A 17,846-nucleotide genomic window follows, 5' to 3' on the forward strand; every position below is an offset into this window, starting at 1 on the left:
TGATTCACCACTCTCTGGCCGAAAACATTTCTCCTAATCTATTCTAGAATGTCTTCCCTTTACTTTAAAGGCTGTGCCCTTGGGTCCTAGTCTCTATCAATGGAAACTTTCTCCCAACATTTTCTTGAAGCATCCCTCACAAGTTAAGCTTTTCATTCTTAGGACCATTCACATGAACCTCCTTTGAACCCTCTGTGGCCACTACATCCTTCCTGAAATATGGGGCCCAAAAATGCAAGACCTATACACTTAAAAATTTAGATCAGAGTGGTGCTGGAAAAGCACAGCAGGTCAGGCAGCATCCGAGGAGCAGGAAAGTTGACATTTCGGGCAACAGCCCTTCATCAAGAATGCTTTTCCAGCACCACTAATCTAAACTCTGGTTTCCAGCATCTGCAATCCTCACTTTTGCCTATACACTTAATGGTAAGGTCCTGGCAAGTGTTGCTGAATAAAGACCTTGGGAGTGCAGGCTCAGTTCCTTGAAAGCAGAGTCAAAGGTAGATAGCATAGTGAAGACAGTGTTTGGTATGTCTTTCTCGATTGGTCAGTGCAGAGTACAGGAGTGGAGAGGTCACTTTGCAGCTCTACAGGACATTGACTAGGTCACTTTTAGATTATTGTGTGCAAGTCTGCTCTCCCACTACAGGGAGGAGGTTGTGATACTTGGAAGGGTTCAGAAAAGATTTACAAGGATTTTGTCAGGGTTGGAGGATTTGAGCTATAGGGAGAGGCTGAATAGGCTGGGGCTATTTTCCCTGGAGCAGAAGCTGAGGGTGACCTGAAAGAACTTTACAAAAGGAAGGAGATGCATAGAGTACATAGATAAGGTGGGAGTGTCCAAAACTAGAGAGCATATGTTTAACATAGAACATAGAACAATACAGCACAGAACAGGCCCTTCGGCCCACGATGTTGTGCCGAACATTTGTCCTAGCTTAAGCACCCATCCATGTGCCTATCCAACTGCCGCTTAAAAGGTCACCAAAGATTCTGACTCTGCCACTCCCACAGGCAGCGCATTCCATGCCCCCACCACTAGATCAATATCCTCCAATCCTGGCAACATCCTGGTAAATCTTCTCTGCACCCTCTCCAAAGCTTCCACATCTTTTCTAAAGTGAGGCGACCAGAACTGCACACAGTACTCCAAATGTGGCCTAACCAAAGTCCTGTACAGTTGCAACATCACTTCACGACTCTTGAATTCAATCCCTCTGCTAATGAACGCTAATACACCATAGGCCTTCTTACAAGCTCTATCCATCTGAGTGGCAACTTTCAAAGATCTATGAATATAGACCCCAAGAGGAGAGGGGCAAGATTAAAAGGGACCGAGGAGCAATGTTTTCACGCAGAGGGTGGTGGGCCTATGGAGAGCGAAACAGTTAACATTTAGAGTTGATATGATTCAGACCCATGCTGATGTTGCTTGACAATGAACGACAATTAATCTCCATCAGAAATCTCCCAGTCATTAGCACAAGAGTCCCTTGACAAGAACCAAGTAAGCCAACTATCTTTTGAAAGAGGTGCAAGTATAGAATCAGATGATCCTCTGCACAAATACACCATGACAACATCAGTCCCAAAGCTTTCCCAGTACCTATAACAAGCTCATCAAAGCAATTATAAAATCTGCTAATGGACTCCAGGGCACACTTCAACTGAAGGACAAATTGCCTTTGTACAAAAACACACTGAAAATGGTGATTTGTTTTGAGTAAGTTAGAGTACACAAATCAAGTCCACTTGAGAAAAAAAAACAACTTTTAGGTAATAGAATTCTATATTTCACAACATCCAAGCGATCATAAAGACAGATGTGTAGCACGAAAACAGATCCTTCGGTCCAACTCGCCCATGCCAATCAGGTATCCCAATTCAACCTAGTCCCACCTGCCAGCACCTGGCCCATATCCCTCCAAGCCCTTCCTATTCATATACCCATCCAGGTGCCTTTTAAATGTTGCAATTGTACTAGCCTCCACCACTTCCTCTAGCAGCGCATTCCACACATGCACCACCCACCTGCGTGAAACCGTTGCCCCTTAGGTCCCTTTTATATATCTTTCCCCTCTCACCCCAAACCTTCCACTTCTGGACTCCATCCAAGGGAAAATACTTTCTCTACTTATCCTATCCATCCTCATGATTTTATAAGCCTCCAAGGTCACCCCTCAGCCTCCGATGCTCCAGGGAAAACAGCCTCAGCCTGTAGCTCAGATCCTCCAACCCTGGCAACATCCTTGTAAATCTTTTCTGAACCCTTTCAAGTTTCACAACATCTTTCCGATAGGAAGGAGACCAGAATTGCATGCAATATTCCAACAGTGGCCTAACCAATGTCCTGTACAGCCGCAACATGACCTCCCAACTCCTGTACTCAATACTCTGACCAATAAAGGAAAGCATACTAAACACCTTCACTATCCTTGGTGATCCTTGATCAATGAAGGGAGAGATAAAGTATCTTCAGCAATTGTCAAGTGGGAAAGTCTTCAAAAAAAAATGTCCAGCTCCTCTACTCCACACAACAATCCTACAACTTCATCCCATCACAGCTTACTCCTGGTTTTTGAAATTCAAATCATTACGTTCTACACATGTACTACTTTGCATGCAGCACTGCCTCAACTTCCATTTAATGTATGTAATGAAGTTCAATTAAATAAGTGCTATTTTGGATACAGCTTTATATCCTATTGCATAAAGACATCTCTCAATCCCCCTATACCTGATCTTTCAAGTTGCCTGCCCAAGTTCTGCTTGGCAGGCTGTGTTCTGCCAGCCTCCTGTTTGTCTACCAAGTTCAGTGGTGGGCAAGCAGAAATTTACATCCAATTCCCTTTGTAAATTGAATTCAAGAGACAAGATACAAAACCCAAGAGATTATAAAGAGGACAAAAAAACCTATGGATTACATTAGAACTACTGCCACTTTCAGTAATATGTTTGATCGTAATGCAACAAATCCAGTACAGGCGAGTGGACATAATGCAAACAGTTAGTAAAACCCTCTATTGAGGAACACATCTGCTGGATTAAGTGAGTTCATAAACCAGTGTGCAAATCAGGGGCTTGGCAAAATAAATTGCAATGAAACCACCGAATACACAGCGCAGCTGCCAACTCAAATTTTGGCTAGATGCAACACCTGTGTTCACCTACAAACAAAATTGCACAAGAATAGACATTTTCTGGAGCTACAAGTCAGATTCAATCGAAAGTACAGCTGTCAGTCTTACCAGACCATTGGGCTGCATTCAGGGGTTAAACCAACCTCGGTCATCTAAGGGTCATCATGCCTCAGGTTTGGGGTAAAGGGATTGAGAATGAGTGCCCTTCATGGGACCCTTAGCTGGTATGGGAATTGCACAATTATCAGCCAACTGAGCTGATCACTACTCCGTCTATTTTTTTTCCATAATTTGTCCATTCCATTTCTTAACATTCTCAGGACTTTTGTGGAAATCAAAGCTTAGAGTCTGAAAGGGATTAGAACTACTGGACAGGAAACTGTACATAAGAATTTTTGTAGGTGTTACAATTGCCAGAATTACTTCTGCAACTAAACTTTTAAAGAAGTTTCTCCATTCAAGTTTTTAAATTAAAAAGCAAAAAGAACTTAAAGGTTTTGTAGGAGGAGGGCACACTTGCAGGAAAGTGATAGAGTATAACAGGTCTTCATAAACTATTGTGTTTAGTTACACGCAATGTTTAATTTCTGTTTAAACAAAAAGATTTGTTTTTATGTATACAATATTGTGACAGTTTTGATGGTTAGTTGCTAGTCAGTCAGATTTATTTTAAACATTAACTGTCACAACAATATTGGATTGGATCAGGATAGTAAGAGGGCTATGTAAATAACTCAGTTCTCAGGTAGAATTGTTCTGTAAATTTTTTTTTTTTTAAACTTTATCAAATATTCCTGACTTCTAGCATTGCACTGACTACAAACACTTCTCTGGAAGTCATCATGGAAATCACAACTAGGGATTTATCAAGTTAATCGCAGCTATTAACTAGTGTTCTGTGACAACATCAGGAATCTCTTGAAGTTTCCCCAAAATAAAGCCACTGGAAGAAGATGAAGGAAATTTCATCGGAGCCTATGGGAGAAACATCAGATTGGTAGCTCTAAAGGAGACTTTCAGAGAAAGCTCTAAAATGGTAGGTTCATCATTAAATACCTTGACTTCTCCAGGTTTTTAAAGTACACCTCCAATCCAGAAAGAACAATTAAAATTCTTCCAGTCCTGCCATCAACAACTTTTGCCACTTAATATAACAAATGAATGTGATGCTAAACAGTGTTCCTATAACAGACCTTGAAGTTTTGTGCAGACAAGAAAAAATTACTAACATGACCTGATATCCTGAAAGCAAGCAGCTAGCATTACGTGAATATCACTTTATGAATTAAAGACATAACTAGCTTTTTGTCATCTCTAAGTAAAAGATGCAGTGAAGAGTCATTTGGCAGCACAGACTGAGTATCGCTGAAGAAATTCTGCACCAAAGTTTGTGGCTTTTTTCTCCCCCCAGATAACTCTCACATATACCAATTTAAGGGGAAAGTAAAAGCTTGCAATGTGGAGGAGTACACAGATTGGTTGCAACTGGACTTTTATTGACTGAGGCACTGCTATGGAAAATGCACCAGTTGACAATAACTGAGTTAATTTAGACTTTAAAATTTTAAGCCAGGTGTGTAAACTGATTTCTCAGGGCACTGTCTTATCAGTTTGTTATTTCACTGGTGGTCTCCTATTGGCATTGAAGCAGGCAGTGCATGCTGTTAATATATAGCTTCCACAACACACGTGTGCCGAGTGCAAACCCACAAAATCCAAAGTGGGTGAGCATAACTTTTTGCACTCAGCATTATCCAAATACTCTCCAATTGCAGAATTATGTCTATTTTCACTGCTGTTGAGAGTCGTGCAAGCATAGACTGTTACATAGTGTCCTGCTTGTTCAATTGGGCAGGTTTCATACCAGCCTTTGAGACATGCAGCCTAGATACCTGGCGTCACACTGGCACTTAAATTCATATCCACATTACTGGTTTGTGGATTACGCAGAATCTTTTGTAGCTTGTTAGTGGCAAACACATCCTGATGTTAATGTATCCGTGTGAAACAGCCAGCTTCACTTGTTGCAAAAAAAGCTCCAAAATACCGCCAGAGTCCACTTTGCAGTCAACATTCTCCTCAGACTGCACGAGTCAATTTTCCCCTTGAAATGGTATTCTGGCATATTGATCGGGCGAGTGCCAAAGAATCTTGACAAGATATACTTTTTCATCAACACCCAAAGTAAATAATTTTTAAAAATAGGGTTTAAAATTTAGTAAGCAGACAAAATTTTCCCTTAAAGTCTTCATCGCCCAACACAACTAACTCACTAGTACCTTACAAGTAGCCATCCTGTATCTTTCCTTAGGCAGTTCCTCCATCACTTGGTTCCTTTTGTATCTATATTACTATTCCATTTATTCCACAAGCTAATACCTTCTATACATGAACACCAACTAGTCACCAAAAGACACGATCCACTATCACTAGTTTCCATACAGATAGACAAAGGACTCCACTAACTGCGGCAACACATCCTAGGACAGGTGAAACAAAGACACACAAGAATTCTTAAAAGCATGACATTCTAACCATAACTCCATCAATAAACATTGATTTAGGTCCCATCTACCTTCCCTGGAGAAAAAGGAACTGGAAATGACGACATCACCCACCTTAAAAAAACAAGATCTATAAATAGACAGGTAGGACATACCACCAGTGCTTCACTTGAGACTCACTAATGATGTTATCTAGTATGGTGACAAAAGGTCTGAAAACAAACCTTCATGCTCAGTGAGCTAACTTTAAATCAATCTGAGCTACAAATCTTAAAAAAAAAATCACTAACTTATCAATTCTGTTGTGTGGCACTGTTTCAATACCTTAAGTCCACATATATCACAAAAGCAGTATTAACTTCAACTCTTCAAAAACTCCAACAAGTTAAAACCATTTTTTTTTCATAAATTCAAACTGCCTACAGTACTCAACTAATTTTCCCCTATGACTTCATTCTAATTCAAATGTTTCATGAAATTTCCCCACTACCAAAGTTAAACTGACTGATTTGTAATTGCTGAGCTTACCTTGACCAAATTTTTATTTTAAAACAAAAGGGTGTTACTTTTGCAATTCTCCAAGTCTGACACCACCCAGTCAAAGGAAGACTGAAAAATTCTCTATGCAATTTCAACCAATATCCTTAGATGTTTCTTATACAATTCCAGTCACTTAAGGACGGGGTGATCGATCCAATAATTCAAATTTAAAACCTTCCAGTAACCGTAGCACTTCTGTCACCAGGGCCTGGGCAGCACCTCCTTTAAATGATATGTGCATTGAATATCTCACATGCCTCTGCCTGCATGAGTAAATCCCCTTTTTGGTCTCTAAAATCAGTCTTACTGTTCCTCAGATGGAATTCCTTTGCAAGGCTGGATTAGAATTCCTTGACCTCATTGAATATGCACCCCAACCTGAAGAGCAGTGATGAATGTGGTGCATTGACTTAGGCTGAAGAGTCACAAGGCATTCTTTTATCCCACTACAGGAGGGTCACTTTCAACTTTTTAAATTTTAAAAGAGAGAAAAAAAAAGGTAAACAAACCAGTTTGTGTTCTTCATATTTATGCTTCCAACACGTGGTTCTTTGAGACCATCTTTTCCTGCCTATCAGAACTCAGTCGGGCCACTGATCACCATATTCCTTGTAGCTTGGGAATTCAGGCACAATGATGTTCAGATCAGTCACTGCTGGGTGTCCACATGAGTTCTGATTTTGCAAGTCCAACTATCATTTTGAATAGCTGAATAAACAGCTTGCATATGTTTCTTGGGACACCAGGTGGCTGTTGTATACCAGCTACCACAGTACCAGCAGAGCAAAGTCTTTCTCCAATGGCTCAGATAGCAGGGGCAATTGGAAAAAGGAAAGACTCCAATGGTTTTCATATACAGCCTAGTCAGATGGATTGCTTTGCTAAAAGTATTCAGAAGAAAAATACAAAATCAATTTGAATCTTGTCCTTAAGAATGAGGGGTCTTCCTGGAGGAGTCACTGAATAATTAACAGGAGCAGAGATTTAGCCTCAATAAAGGCAAACTGTGGTGGTTTAAATTCACCAATATTAGCTAAAAGGTTAATCCTCGAACTATCCTGATTCACAAGAATCAATGCATTTGCAGAGCGCCAATGTGTAAACTGTGCATTAACCAACTGTTAAAATATTGTGTAGCATACAATTAAGATTTTTAGAATGTCTCCATTTAAATTTCCTAATCAGTCTCCAATTTCTACTACCAACAGTTTAGTTTACCAACCAGTCCAATAATTCTGTTCATGTTCTCCAATGGTGCTATACTGTAGCATAACTTTCCCCTCAGCTACAACATTGACTTCCTCCAGTTTGTGCAGGTAACAAATCAATTTTTCTTCCCGACTCTCACTAGATCTGCACTACAAAAACAAAAAAAAACCATGGTCACATTTCTAACTTCCTCCAGTTTGTGCAGGTAACAAATCAATTTTTTTTCCTGACTCTCACTAGATCTGCACTACAAAAACAAAAAAAAACCATGGTCACATTTCTACCTCCCCCTGACTTTGTAAGGACTTGGCACAGCTATTTGTAAGAACTGCAATTTAAAAACAAAAAATTAAAAAGGTTTACCATTTTACAGGCTACAAGTTTAAATGCTCCGGCTCACTGTCTGCCACAAATTCAAGGAGTAATTTTCTTATCTTAAACCCATGAAACAAAGAGGCACTTTAATCATTGAAAACATGCACATTTACTCAAGAATACATTACAAAAGGGGGAAGATAACAAGTGGGGAGAGAAAGAAGAGGTAACTTTATTGGCAGGTTTGATAGCGAATTGATTTAGTACAGTAAGCTATTGGAGTGTCTGAACTTTCCCCAACTGGGAAGGGACATATAAAGGACAGTCAGCTAGCAAGGTACAGTGGAGGAAGAAGAAACTTATCTATGCTGAGACCAGAGTCAGTTAAGGTCAGAAAACAGACCATGAAAAGTAAAAATAAAAACCCAAATTTTAAAGGATAGGTCGATAAGTTATTACACTTGCTCAAGAAAAGCTGCGTAATATTAATTCTATTTACAAACTGCATTAGTGACCACCCTTAGTAAAATTCACACCATTTGTAAGAGACAATATTGAATTTGGATTAAGATTGGGCTTTTGCCTGAAACGTCAGTTTTCCTGCTCCTTGGATGCTGCGCTTTTCCAGCACTACTCTAATCTTGACTGAATTTCAGCATCTGCAATACCCACTTTCAACTAAGATTGGGACATGAGCACTGGGCAGTTATCACTAAATTGTATGTATAAAATATAGACACTCCTGAACACATACAAAATGAACTCCACTTCAATACCAGCTTTGCACAGTGGTAGTGCGTGAGTGCGTGATCTTGAAAGTGTTGTCTTTCAGATGACAAAAGGGAGGAGAAAGTGAAGACTGCAGATGCTGAAGATCAGTCTGGCACTGCAGATGCTGAAGATCAGTCATGTTTGCTTGCAACAAAATGTGTAGCACTGGAAAAGCACAGCAGGTCAGTCAGCATCCGAGGAGCAGAAGAGACGACATCTCAGGCATAAGCCCTTCATCAGGAATGACACCTGAAACGTCGACTCCCCTGCTCCTTGGAAGCTGCCTGACCAGCTATGCTTTTCCAGTGCCACACTTTTTGGCTCGGATTGTAAGTGAAGGTCCCATTTGATGTACAAGTAAACTGTAAAATACCCAACAGCACTTTTGGAAAGATAAAAGGAAATATTTATTTTGCTCTGATCAATATTTATGGCTCAACCAATATCATAATAAACTGGGCAGTTATCTCATGGCAAAATTTCATAGCCATTTTATGTATTCCAGTCATGTTTGCTTGCAACAAAATTACAATTGGTAAAAACAACACACTGACGATGAAAACACAATGTGAAAAGTTAAAAGTCACACAACACCAGGTTATAGTCCAACAGGTTTAATTGGAAGCACACTAGCTTTCGGAGCGACGCTCCTTCATCAGGTGATGATGAAGAAGCGTTGCTCCGAAAGCTAGTATGCTTCCAATTAAACCTGTTGGACTATAACCTGGTGTTGTGTGACTTTTAACTTTGTATACCCCAGTCCAACACCGGCATCTCCGAATCATGACAATGTGAAAAGCACTGCACAACTGCAAGATTTCTTTCAGAATATATGAAGGCACACCCATAACTAGGTCTTGGAATTACCAGAAAATCTTGAATGGACCATCTAAAACAGATTCAAATTTTACCTTACAAATTAAATCATGGTTTGGCATTATTGGAGACACAATATTTGCATCAGGAGGGGGAAAACTAGAAACAATTTGGTTTAGAGAAACAAAGTTCAAGCCTGAAATCTGGAATAAAAACAAATGCAAGAAAAATTCAGATCAGACAATGGCCAAAAAAAAAATGCAATTGTTAAACAATAAATGGGGGTGAGGCACACAGTGGTGGTGTTTAGAGGAACAATGGAGAACCCAAAAGGAAGAAACAGCAAAACTTGAAATTTGGAGATGACAGGTCTTGGTCTGACTTAAAGTAGAGAACTAGTACACTGATTTCCATTTTTTTTAAAAATGGTAACATGTATAATTAAGAAAAAATGTTTATCCAAATGAGACAACAAAAATCTGAAAGCACCATTAAGGAATAACAAAAAGGGTAATTACAGCGTATGAGAAAAAAAGCAGGGGGGGGGGGCGTGGAGGCTGAGGGTATAATGTTAAGTGTTCAGAAAGCCGCAGAATGCCAAATTGAAGATAATGGTGCCGTTTTTCGAGCTTACACTGAACTTCACTGAAACACAATAGCAGACCAAGGACAGAAAGGTCAACATGCAAACAAGGTGAAAAATTAAAATGACAAGCAAACAGAAACTTCAGGATCTTCCTTGCTGCGTGACTGAGATGTAACACAATAAAGGGTTCAACCAGTTTGTTTGGTCTCCTCAACATTACAGAGACCACATTGTGAAACAAATAGTAAACAGAGTTATGCTAAATTGAAAACACAACCAAATTGCTGTTCATAGGGGGGAAATGTGTAGGGCCTTGAACAACAAGAAAAGTGATAGGAGATGCCTTAAACTTGCATGGAAACAAGCCATAGGGAAGAGGGGGGAGTAACCAAGGAAGTATTATGCACGATACAGTCTCTATAGAACAGTGAAGATTCACATAGGACAAGATGAGCAGCACGGTGGCTCATTGGTTAGCACTGTGGTCTCACGGGGACTGGGGTTCAATTCCAGCCTTGGACGACTGTTTGTGTGGGGTTTGTACATTCTCTTCATGTCCGCGTGGGTTTCCTCCAGGTCCGGTTTCCTCCCACAGTCCAAAGTCGTGCAGGTAAGGTGAATTGGCCATGCTAAATTGCCCATAGTGTTCAAGGAGGTGTAGGTTAGGTGCATTAGTCAGCAATAAATGTAGAGTAATAGGGGAGGGAAATGGTTCTGGTGGGTTACTCTTTGGAGGGTCAGCATGGACTTGTTGGGCCTAATGGCCTGTTTCCACACTGTAGGGATGCTATGAGGGTGTGTCTGGACCTTCCATCACACTGGAGATGGTGGAAATTGCAGTGAAATCAGCTGACTACTGGAGCCTAGAGGGGTGGAAAGCAAGAAGTGGATCCCTATCATGGTAGTGGAGGCTACCTCCATCTTGCTCTGGTTTATTTCCCCTTCTGTTTTACTTGGTTGGTCTTCATAGTGTTTCTTTCTTTACCCCTTCATGGTGCAGTCAACAGTTTTTAATGTTGCAATTTGTGCATCATTTGGTTATAAAGTCCAAGTAGTTGGATTCCATCCCAATTGTTGCAAAACATTAAATACAAGAAATCTGAAAGAAGATAGTCAATGAGTACTCTAAGTGTTACTTTATCTTTTCACAATGGAATACTGTAAGAAGTTGTAAAACCAAGAACAATTTCTCAAAGTCCAAGTTCTTAAAAGTAACATGACCGGGCACAATTAAAGCCACAAAAGTATCTACCTACACAAAATACACAACAGACCATTAGTTACCAAGATCAACATATTGCTGCCAATAGTGAAGTGCCTTTTTATTCAGTACTGTTTTCTGCCATTTACATCATTTGCAGATGATTGAGATATGAAAAAGTTCACCAAGTTGGAATTTTAAAATTGTGGAAAAAGGAGGAAAATTGGAAGGTGAAAATAATGGTGTTGAATCAAAGACTAAAGATGCTTAGGTACCATAATATAGGGATACCAAGTTTACAGGGCTCTTTTGTTTGAAGGTGTACAGAATATTTACCAACTAGCAATTTTACATAAACTGGATCGCACCATTATCTGCCAAAACTACTTACGGATTGCAAACCAAGGAAACTGCATGGTGCAATGAATTAGATACTAAACGGTCAATGCTTTCAAATCCAGATTGCTAGGGTAAAAGTTTACACCTACTGGTTACAAGAATCCTATGTGGAATGTGTTTACTTAGTACAAATCCAATTTAAAATGTGATAGCTTGCCCAAGTAAAGGAAGAATGGCTATACAGAGGTAGACAATTGTCTTGTTTTGCTACATCAAACCCAAGAAACCTTGGAGACATGTTCCCAATATTGTTACACTTCAATTTGAAGAGCATAGGTCTAAATTTCCATTCAACACATAACACCAACTTAAATATGAAGACAGTAGATTAGATTCCCTACAGTATGAAAAGGCCCCTTCAGCTGAACAGGTCCACACCGACCCTCCGAAGAGTAACCTACCCAGACCCATGCCCCTACCCTGCATTTACCCCTGACTAATGCAACTAGCACTATGGGGCAATTTAGCATAGCCAATTCACCTGCCATGCACATCTTTGGATTGTGGGAGGAAACCAGAGCACCCAGAGGAAACCCACGCAAACACTGGGAGAAGGTGCAAACTCCACAGACAGACAGACAGAGTTACCCTGGGCAGGAATTGAACCTGGGTCCCTGGCGTTGAGGCAGCAGTGCTAACCACTAAGCCACTGTGCCGCCCTAAGTAGTTCAAATCCATTAGGGATAGTTAACTGTTCCATTTGTTCAGAGTCATTTCTCATCGCCTCATTTGCCAAAAGGTCACCAGAATTAGCACTGCATCAGTGAGAATATTCAAAACCAAATACAAATTTCATCAAGAGTAATAATCAGTTATTTCAAGAGCTTACATACTGTATGGTCCTATATAAAAGGACAGAAAAGTTAGGTATAGAAATAATTTATCAAAGGACTTCCAATATATGGATGATCTGATTTTGCAAGATACTGTTATTTTTTGTTCTGTGCTCCTATATCTTATGATATAGGAAACAAAATAGCTAGCATTTCAGGACTTGGACAGAATTCAAATTCATTACCAATTTAGGCTAGCACAACACTGCACCTGCATTAAATCTCCCAATTTAAAAATTTACTATATCCTTAAGAACTCGTTCTTGTTTTCTGTGAAACTAGTTTTCCAAAAGTAGCAAAAAGACTAACTTCTGTACTTTTTCCTTCATATTGTTGTTTTACCCTCTTCACTCAAATGGTGAGTCACTATAGTAGGAACACCAAAAGACTTACAGAAAAAAAGGTCATTGAAGATGTGAACCTGTTTCCATGACAACTCACTGAAGAGTTAGTTATGTTCAATTTCTAAATAATACTGAACGCCTTTTCTTCGGATAAAAGTTATAACTTTGTTTAAAAAAACTCAAAAGTTGCATACGATTGTCTGGTGGTACATTAACTTTCTTACATTATTTGTTGATAACTCAGTTTAACACAGTACTCCACAATTCAGGATTAAAACTCAAGCCAGTGCTCACGTGACATTAATTAAAATGTCAGTGGTTAGAATCAGACAGCAATAACATAAAGGCCACCCAGCATTTATTTGGCACAAGGATAAATTTTATGGATGAGATACTAATGGCTGTTAGTAACTGAAAGTTAATTAAGCAATGATTAACAAAAAGGAAATACAAACTCACACCCATCCTTAACAATATACACAGAATAAAGGACAACCTTAAAGAGGTGAATACATTTGCACAAGTGTGAGAAGGGCAGTCAAATCCAATGTTCTCTGGATGATACAGAAAAAGAATGACATATCAACTTGATAATACAAAAGGGAAAACCAGTCAGAACAGAAAAAAAGTGTGCAGAAGTGAAGAAATAAAGAGGGCCTAGAAGACAACAAGAATACATAATGGGTAACTGTTTTAAAATTCCCTTTTAATAAGATCATGAAATGATTCAGAGTGCAGGGGCTGATTGAGAAAACAGTGATACACTGGTAGAGTCAGGAATCAAGTCCAAGATATTAAATGATCACTTTATAATCAGTGGTTGCCAAGTAAGAAGACTTTACCAAAGTAATGGTAAACAAGGAGGTTGCTGGGATACTGTCACAGATAAAAATAGAGAGGAGACACTAGAAAAACTAGCACTACATTGAGTGATTTATTCACTGTCTGTACGAGATGCTAAAGGAAAGAGCTGAAATTACAGGAGGTGCTGGCCACAATCTTTCAGGCCTCCCGAGATAGAGGCTTATTCCAGACTAGTGGAGCATTACAACTGTTACACCCTTGCTCAAATAAAAGATGGATATAACTTACAAATCACATGGGAGTTAGCTGAACAGTGACAAGAAAGTTTTTAAAAAAAAACAGTAAGGCAGAAGAAAATAAGTCTCTTGAGACAAGGTTGAAACAATTGGAAAGCGGAGGACGAATCTGATTCAAGTTTTTGAAGTAATAGTGTAGTATAGTTAAAACGTATATGGAATTCGAAAAAGACCTAAAGTCTTGAGAAGTATTAGGTCAACAGAAACATAGCTAACAGAATTGATTGGATTTATAAAGCCTAGAATCCTAAGTTTACTATAGCACAAATTAGAGTTTAGGGCTTGATCACTAAGTTTTTTCATTATTAGTTCTTATGCAACTTTGTAGTTTGAATCAGAGGAGAATACTGTGCCGGTCTAGCAGGGGAGCCTAAAAAGTAAGTTTATAACAAACATTTCTGTGCCATCCAGTTATTATGACAGTTTATAAATCGGGTCAGAATGAACAGGGAAGAGAAAGTATCCAGTGATTAGAATTAAACTTAGACTATATAATGTAGGTACAGAATTTCAGGATACTGTATACGCAAATCATTATACTGTCTGACAAACAAATTTATTAGCAATCAACCCCAGACATTTATCACATATCTGATCTTACAGGAATTCAATTTAAAACAAATTAACTTGACTTACCGGCTTCGGCATTTTTGACTGGCCTGGTTAACAGCACAATTTCTCTACTCTGAAAATGAAATTTACGGGAAATATGAAATCAACATTCTATTTATCACATTTCAATTTTTACATACAACCGGTGACCATATTATAGGGATACTAGATGGACTCAATACCTGCTCTCAAAGATATGCAACCGTCCACCTGTAAGTTTGGAACTACACACCTTTCGCTTTTCACAAAGTGGTGAACTGCTTCAATGTTCATTCGGGAGCGGGCAGGCCCACAAGAGGGGCGTAAAGGATGACTGATGAGCTTGCAGCTGGGGAAGAGCTACCTTGCTTGTGATTGACAGTGACAGCCGCCGCTCGAGCTGCTCAGCCCGCAGTAGCGGTTGGCCGAGAGATCATTGGTTCAACGAAACCGTTAAATAGCCCCAATCTGGGCGGGCAGGAGGCGGGACTTGCAGTTTCTCAATGCATGAACGAGTTTGATTATTAGAGCAATGCAAATAAGTTATAGTTTAGGCAATTGGCGCCTTCTAACAGTTGATGAGAGAAGGGGCTGAGAGGAAAGGAGGGAACACATTTTTATTGTAAGAAGTGACGCTACCGAACCACTAACAGACGCATTGAAACAGAGAGAGGTTTTTTTTTTATTACACACTGTTTTCAATGGCAGCAACAACGCAAATTGCAAATAGGACAATGATTGAATTGTTGTCGCAGTTCAGCACACCGCCACAATAAAACTTCACGATACCCACATATTCCCTGTCTTGTCACAACTGTGATATTGCTAATCTTTAAAACGCATATTTCTTCAAAGGGCCAGAAGATTTAATTTACTTTACATTTCCACTTTGTTAGAAACACATTTGTCACAAAAGCCTCGTGGCTAATAGGATCTCCAGCCCACGCATACGGTGTTATACACGTACACAGCTGTGGCGGGTTTGATTTAAAACGTTTCGTAAGTGAGAGGGAGAGAAATGGTGTTGATTTTGAATCTTTTTAGCTGCGGGAAAGATGGCGAAATACGCAGGACACGATCCACAGATTCAAAGCAAAATTCCAACATCTGAACGTTTTTGATAAGCTTTAAATATCTCAAGCCGCTCAACTGTTGCAGCACAAAGTCTTACTAGTCCGGGTTTGTTACTGTCTCAATATTGAGAGAGGAAAAAGACGCGACTTATCGATGTTTATACCGATTGGTAATTAAATAGCGTTTGTCGCGAAGTGAAATTCTTCGTCTCGCTGTCCCTAGCCTATGCAGCTCAGTATTTTTCCACATTTAAAAGTAGTTATGTTTAAGCAGAGGAATGTAACGGGAATGGCCCTGGCCTTCAATAATACCTTTAGGCCTGACAACGAGCTAGAGACATAGAGAAGGAGCATGAAGAAATAATGAGATCTTCAGACACAGTATAACCCTCACATTCAGAGCAAGACAAAAATAGAAACAAAATTTACCTGGGCTTAAATGCGGACCTCTGTAAAGGTCACGTGAGAAAAGCTTCCAAACAAATTGTCCTTCTCAAATTTCTCTGTTGTTGATAATGAAGCGGTGCAATTTTCAGCAGTGAGAATGCAACATGGCCGCCAGTGAGAGCAAGGCGTGGTCCCCACTGACACATCTCAGTGCCGCCGTCATCTGCATGGCGCTGCCTTATCGCCCCTCACTCTCCACAAACCGAGACGATGCAGAAATGCCCAAGCTTGTCCGCGGGGCACTGAAAGCCGGACCAGTGACCCACCAATAACTGCATTCAACACACTGCCAGCAGCTGAACCAGGAGCAGCTTCTATGCTTCACCACTGAAGTCTCTGCGGAGCTAGGACGCAATTCCAAGTTGAGGGAAGGATACAAATTGATACATTTTTATTACAAAGTATGAATAATTACTACTTTGTACGATCTGGATGTTAAAACTGTACTTCCTCCTACCAACTAGACAAGGCAACAAAGTAGCGAGAAATGCAATTTAAATGATATGCTCTGACAAATAATTTGCAAATGACTTAATCATTTTTTTTCAAAATATATACGAACACTAACTTAGGAGATCGGAATTAATATAAGGCATCCGTGAGTTACGATCTTCATTCATTAAATATATCATGTATTCCCTCTCAATATTATGCATTAATCGTAGGTATATATTTGGAATAATATAATTACTTTGTCAAACAAATGTAATTTAATATAATAAATACCTCTTGAGGTTACATTTTAATTTTTGTTAAAGTAATTAGAAAATTGATTCCCAAAACTCATTTCGAGTTAGTTGTGACACGCAATACTTCAGAAACAGCATTAGGTTGCGTATGTGGGAATATGGACCACAGGCTGCTCTCCTGTTCATGGCATATTTAATGGCTCATAAACTGCTATCAAGATAATTGGTAAAACTAATAGTGCATGGTTTTTATTTAATGTGTAAATGATACAACGATTTCTGACATGGGCAGATGTTTTCTTAAATCCCCAAAAGAATGAAATTCCTTCTTCATAACTTTTATGAAAGGGGGAGAGGGCATCCTATAGATTGTCTCAGTTTTGAAATACATTGGGTGATAAGTTATTTGCACAGGAGACACGGACAAAATCCACCACAGAAAGTTAAATATTGGGCTGAAATTTCGCTTCTTTGGGAAAGTGTTTCTTTCAATGTGGTTCACCATGGCCTGTGACAACTTTTCTCACACAATTCTCTGCTCTTCAGCTTATTAATTATGCAACCGACCTCTGCAATGCCTGGCTCATGCAATTATGCAGGAGCGATAGTGGAAATACTCACCTTTGTTGGGACTTTGTGATGTTGATGTTGTATTTAGTCCCCAATTCCACAGCTTTCCCTTCGCTGCAAGCCAGGAATTGGCCTTCACACTCTGCTGCTCCATGGTTGGAACTGAGCAAATAGCCCAGAAGGAAAAGCTGGCACTGCATTCCTTCCGCAGAGACCTGGAAGTACTGCTGGATAGGGTGGTTGAGAGAAGGGTGGTACTATTTTCCCCAGACCAGGAAAGAAGGCCACACCACCAGATGCAGTAAGCCTAGGCAGAGATAGCATCCCAAGTCAGTGCAGTCACAGGATCAAATGTAATGCATAGTCATGTAGGAAGAAGATTGGTCACCTATCCATAAGAGTAAGTGTCAACAGTTTCTCTCTACTATCTTACATTCATAGGGCTACAACTACTCACTGTAACTCTGCCATTGCATACACACCTCTCAGCAAGGTTCATGAACTGCAACTTTCACTATTACTTGCAGCATGCCTACGGTTCTCACCCATTTTATCCTCCCAAACCAGACACCCTCCTTGCATTCTTCACTTCCTATTCACTCACTAGAGACATATCACTGTATCTTCTGCCCCTACATCATGATGAATGCCTCTCCTATCCACTTCTGTCATATTTAATCCCCACCTGTCTGTCAATGCAAGAAACATCTTTCATAAT

At 39.7% G+C, this 17,846-nt stretch overlaps 1 protein-coding gene across 3 annotated transcripts in view; it reads right to left on the reverse strand.

Moving 5' to 3' along the window:
• LOC122550719 (radixin) overlaps positions 1-16,189 on the reverse strand; it is an 82,006-nt gene extending 65,817 nt beyond the window's left edge. The window contains exons 1-2 of one of the 3 annotated variants that reach the window (XM_043691865.1): positions 15,852-16,189; positions 14,395-14,443 (exon numbers count right to left, since the gene is read on the reverse strand). In XM_043691865.1, the coding sequence (XP_043547800.1) occupies positions 14,395-14,406 (12 nt within the window). In that variant the 5' untranslated portion in view covers positions 14,407-14,443; positions 15,852-16,189. Of the gene's footprint in view, positions 1-14,394; positions 14,444-14,552; positions 14,787-15,851 lie in introns of those variants that run through there. The other 2 variants (XM_043691866.1, XM_043691867.1) reach the window with 2 other exon arrangements.
• Positions 16,190-17,846: the final 1,657 nt, after the last annotated feature.

This window comes from Chiloscyllium plagiosum, chromosome 6 (genome assembly GCF_004010195.1).
Source record: "Chiloscyllium plagiosum isolate BGI_BamShark_2017 chromosome 6, ASM401019v2, whole genome shotgun sequence".
NCBI classification, from domain to species: domain Eukaryota; kingdom Metazoa; phylum Chordata; class Chondrichthyes; order Orectolobiformes; family Hemiscylliidae; genus Chiloscyllium; species Chiloscyllium plagiosum.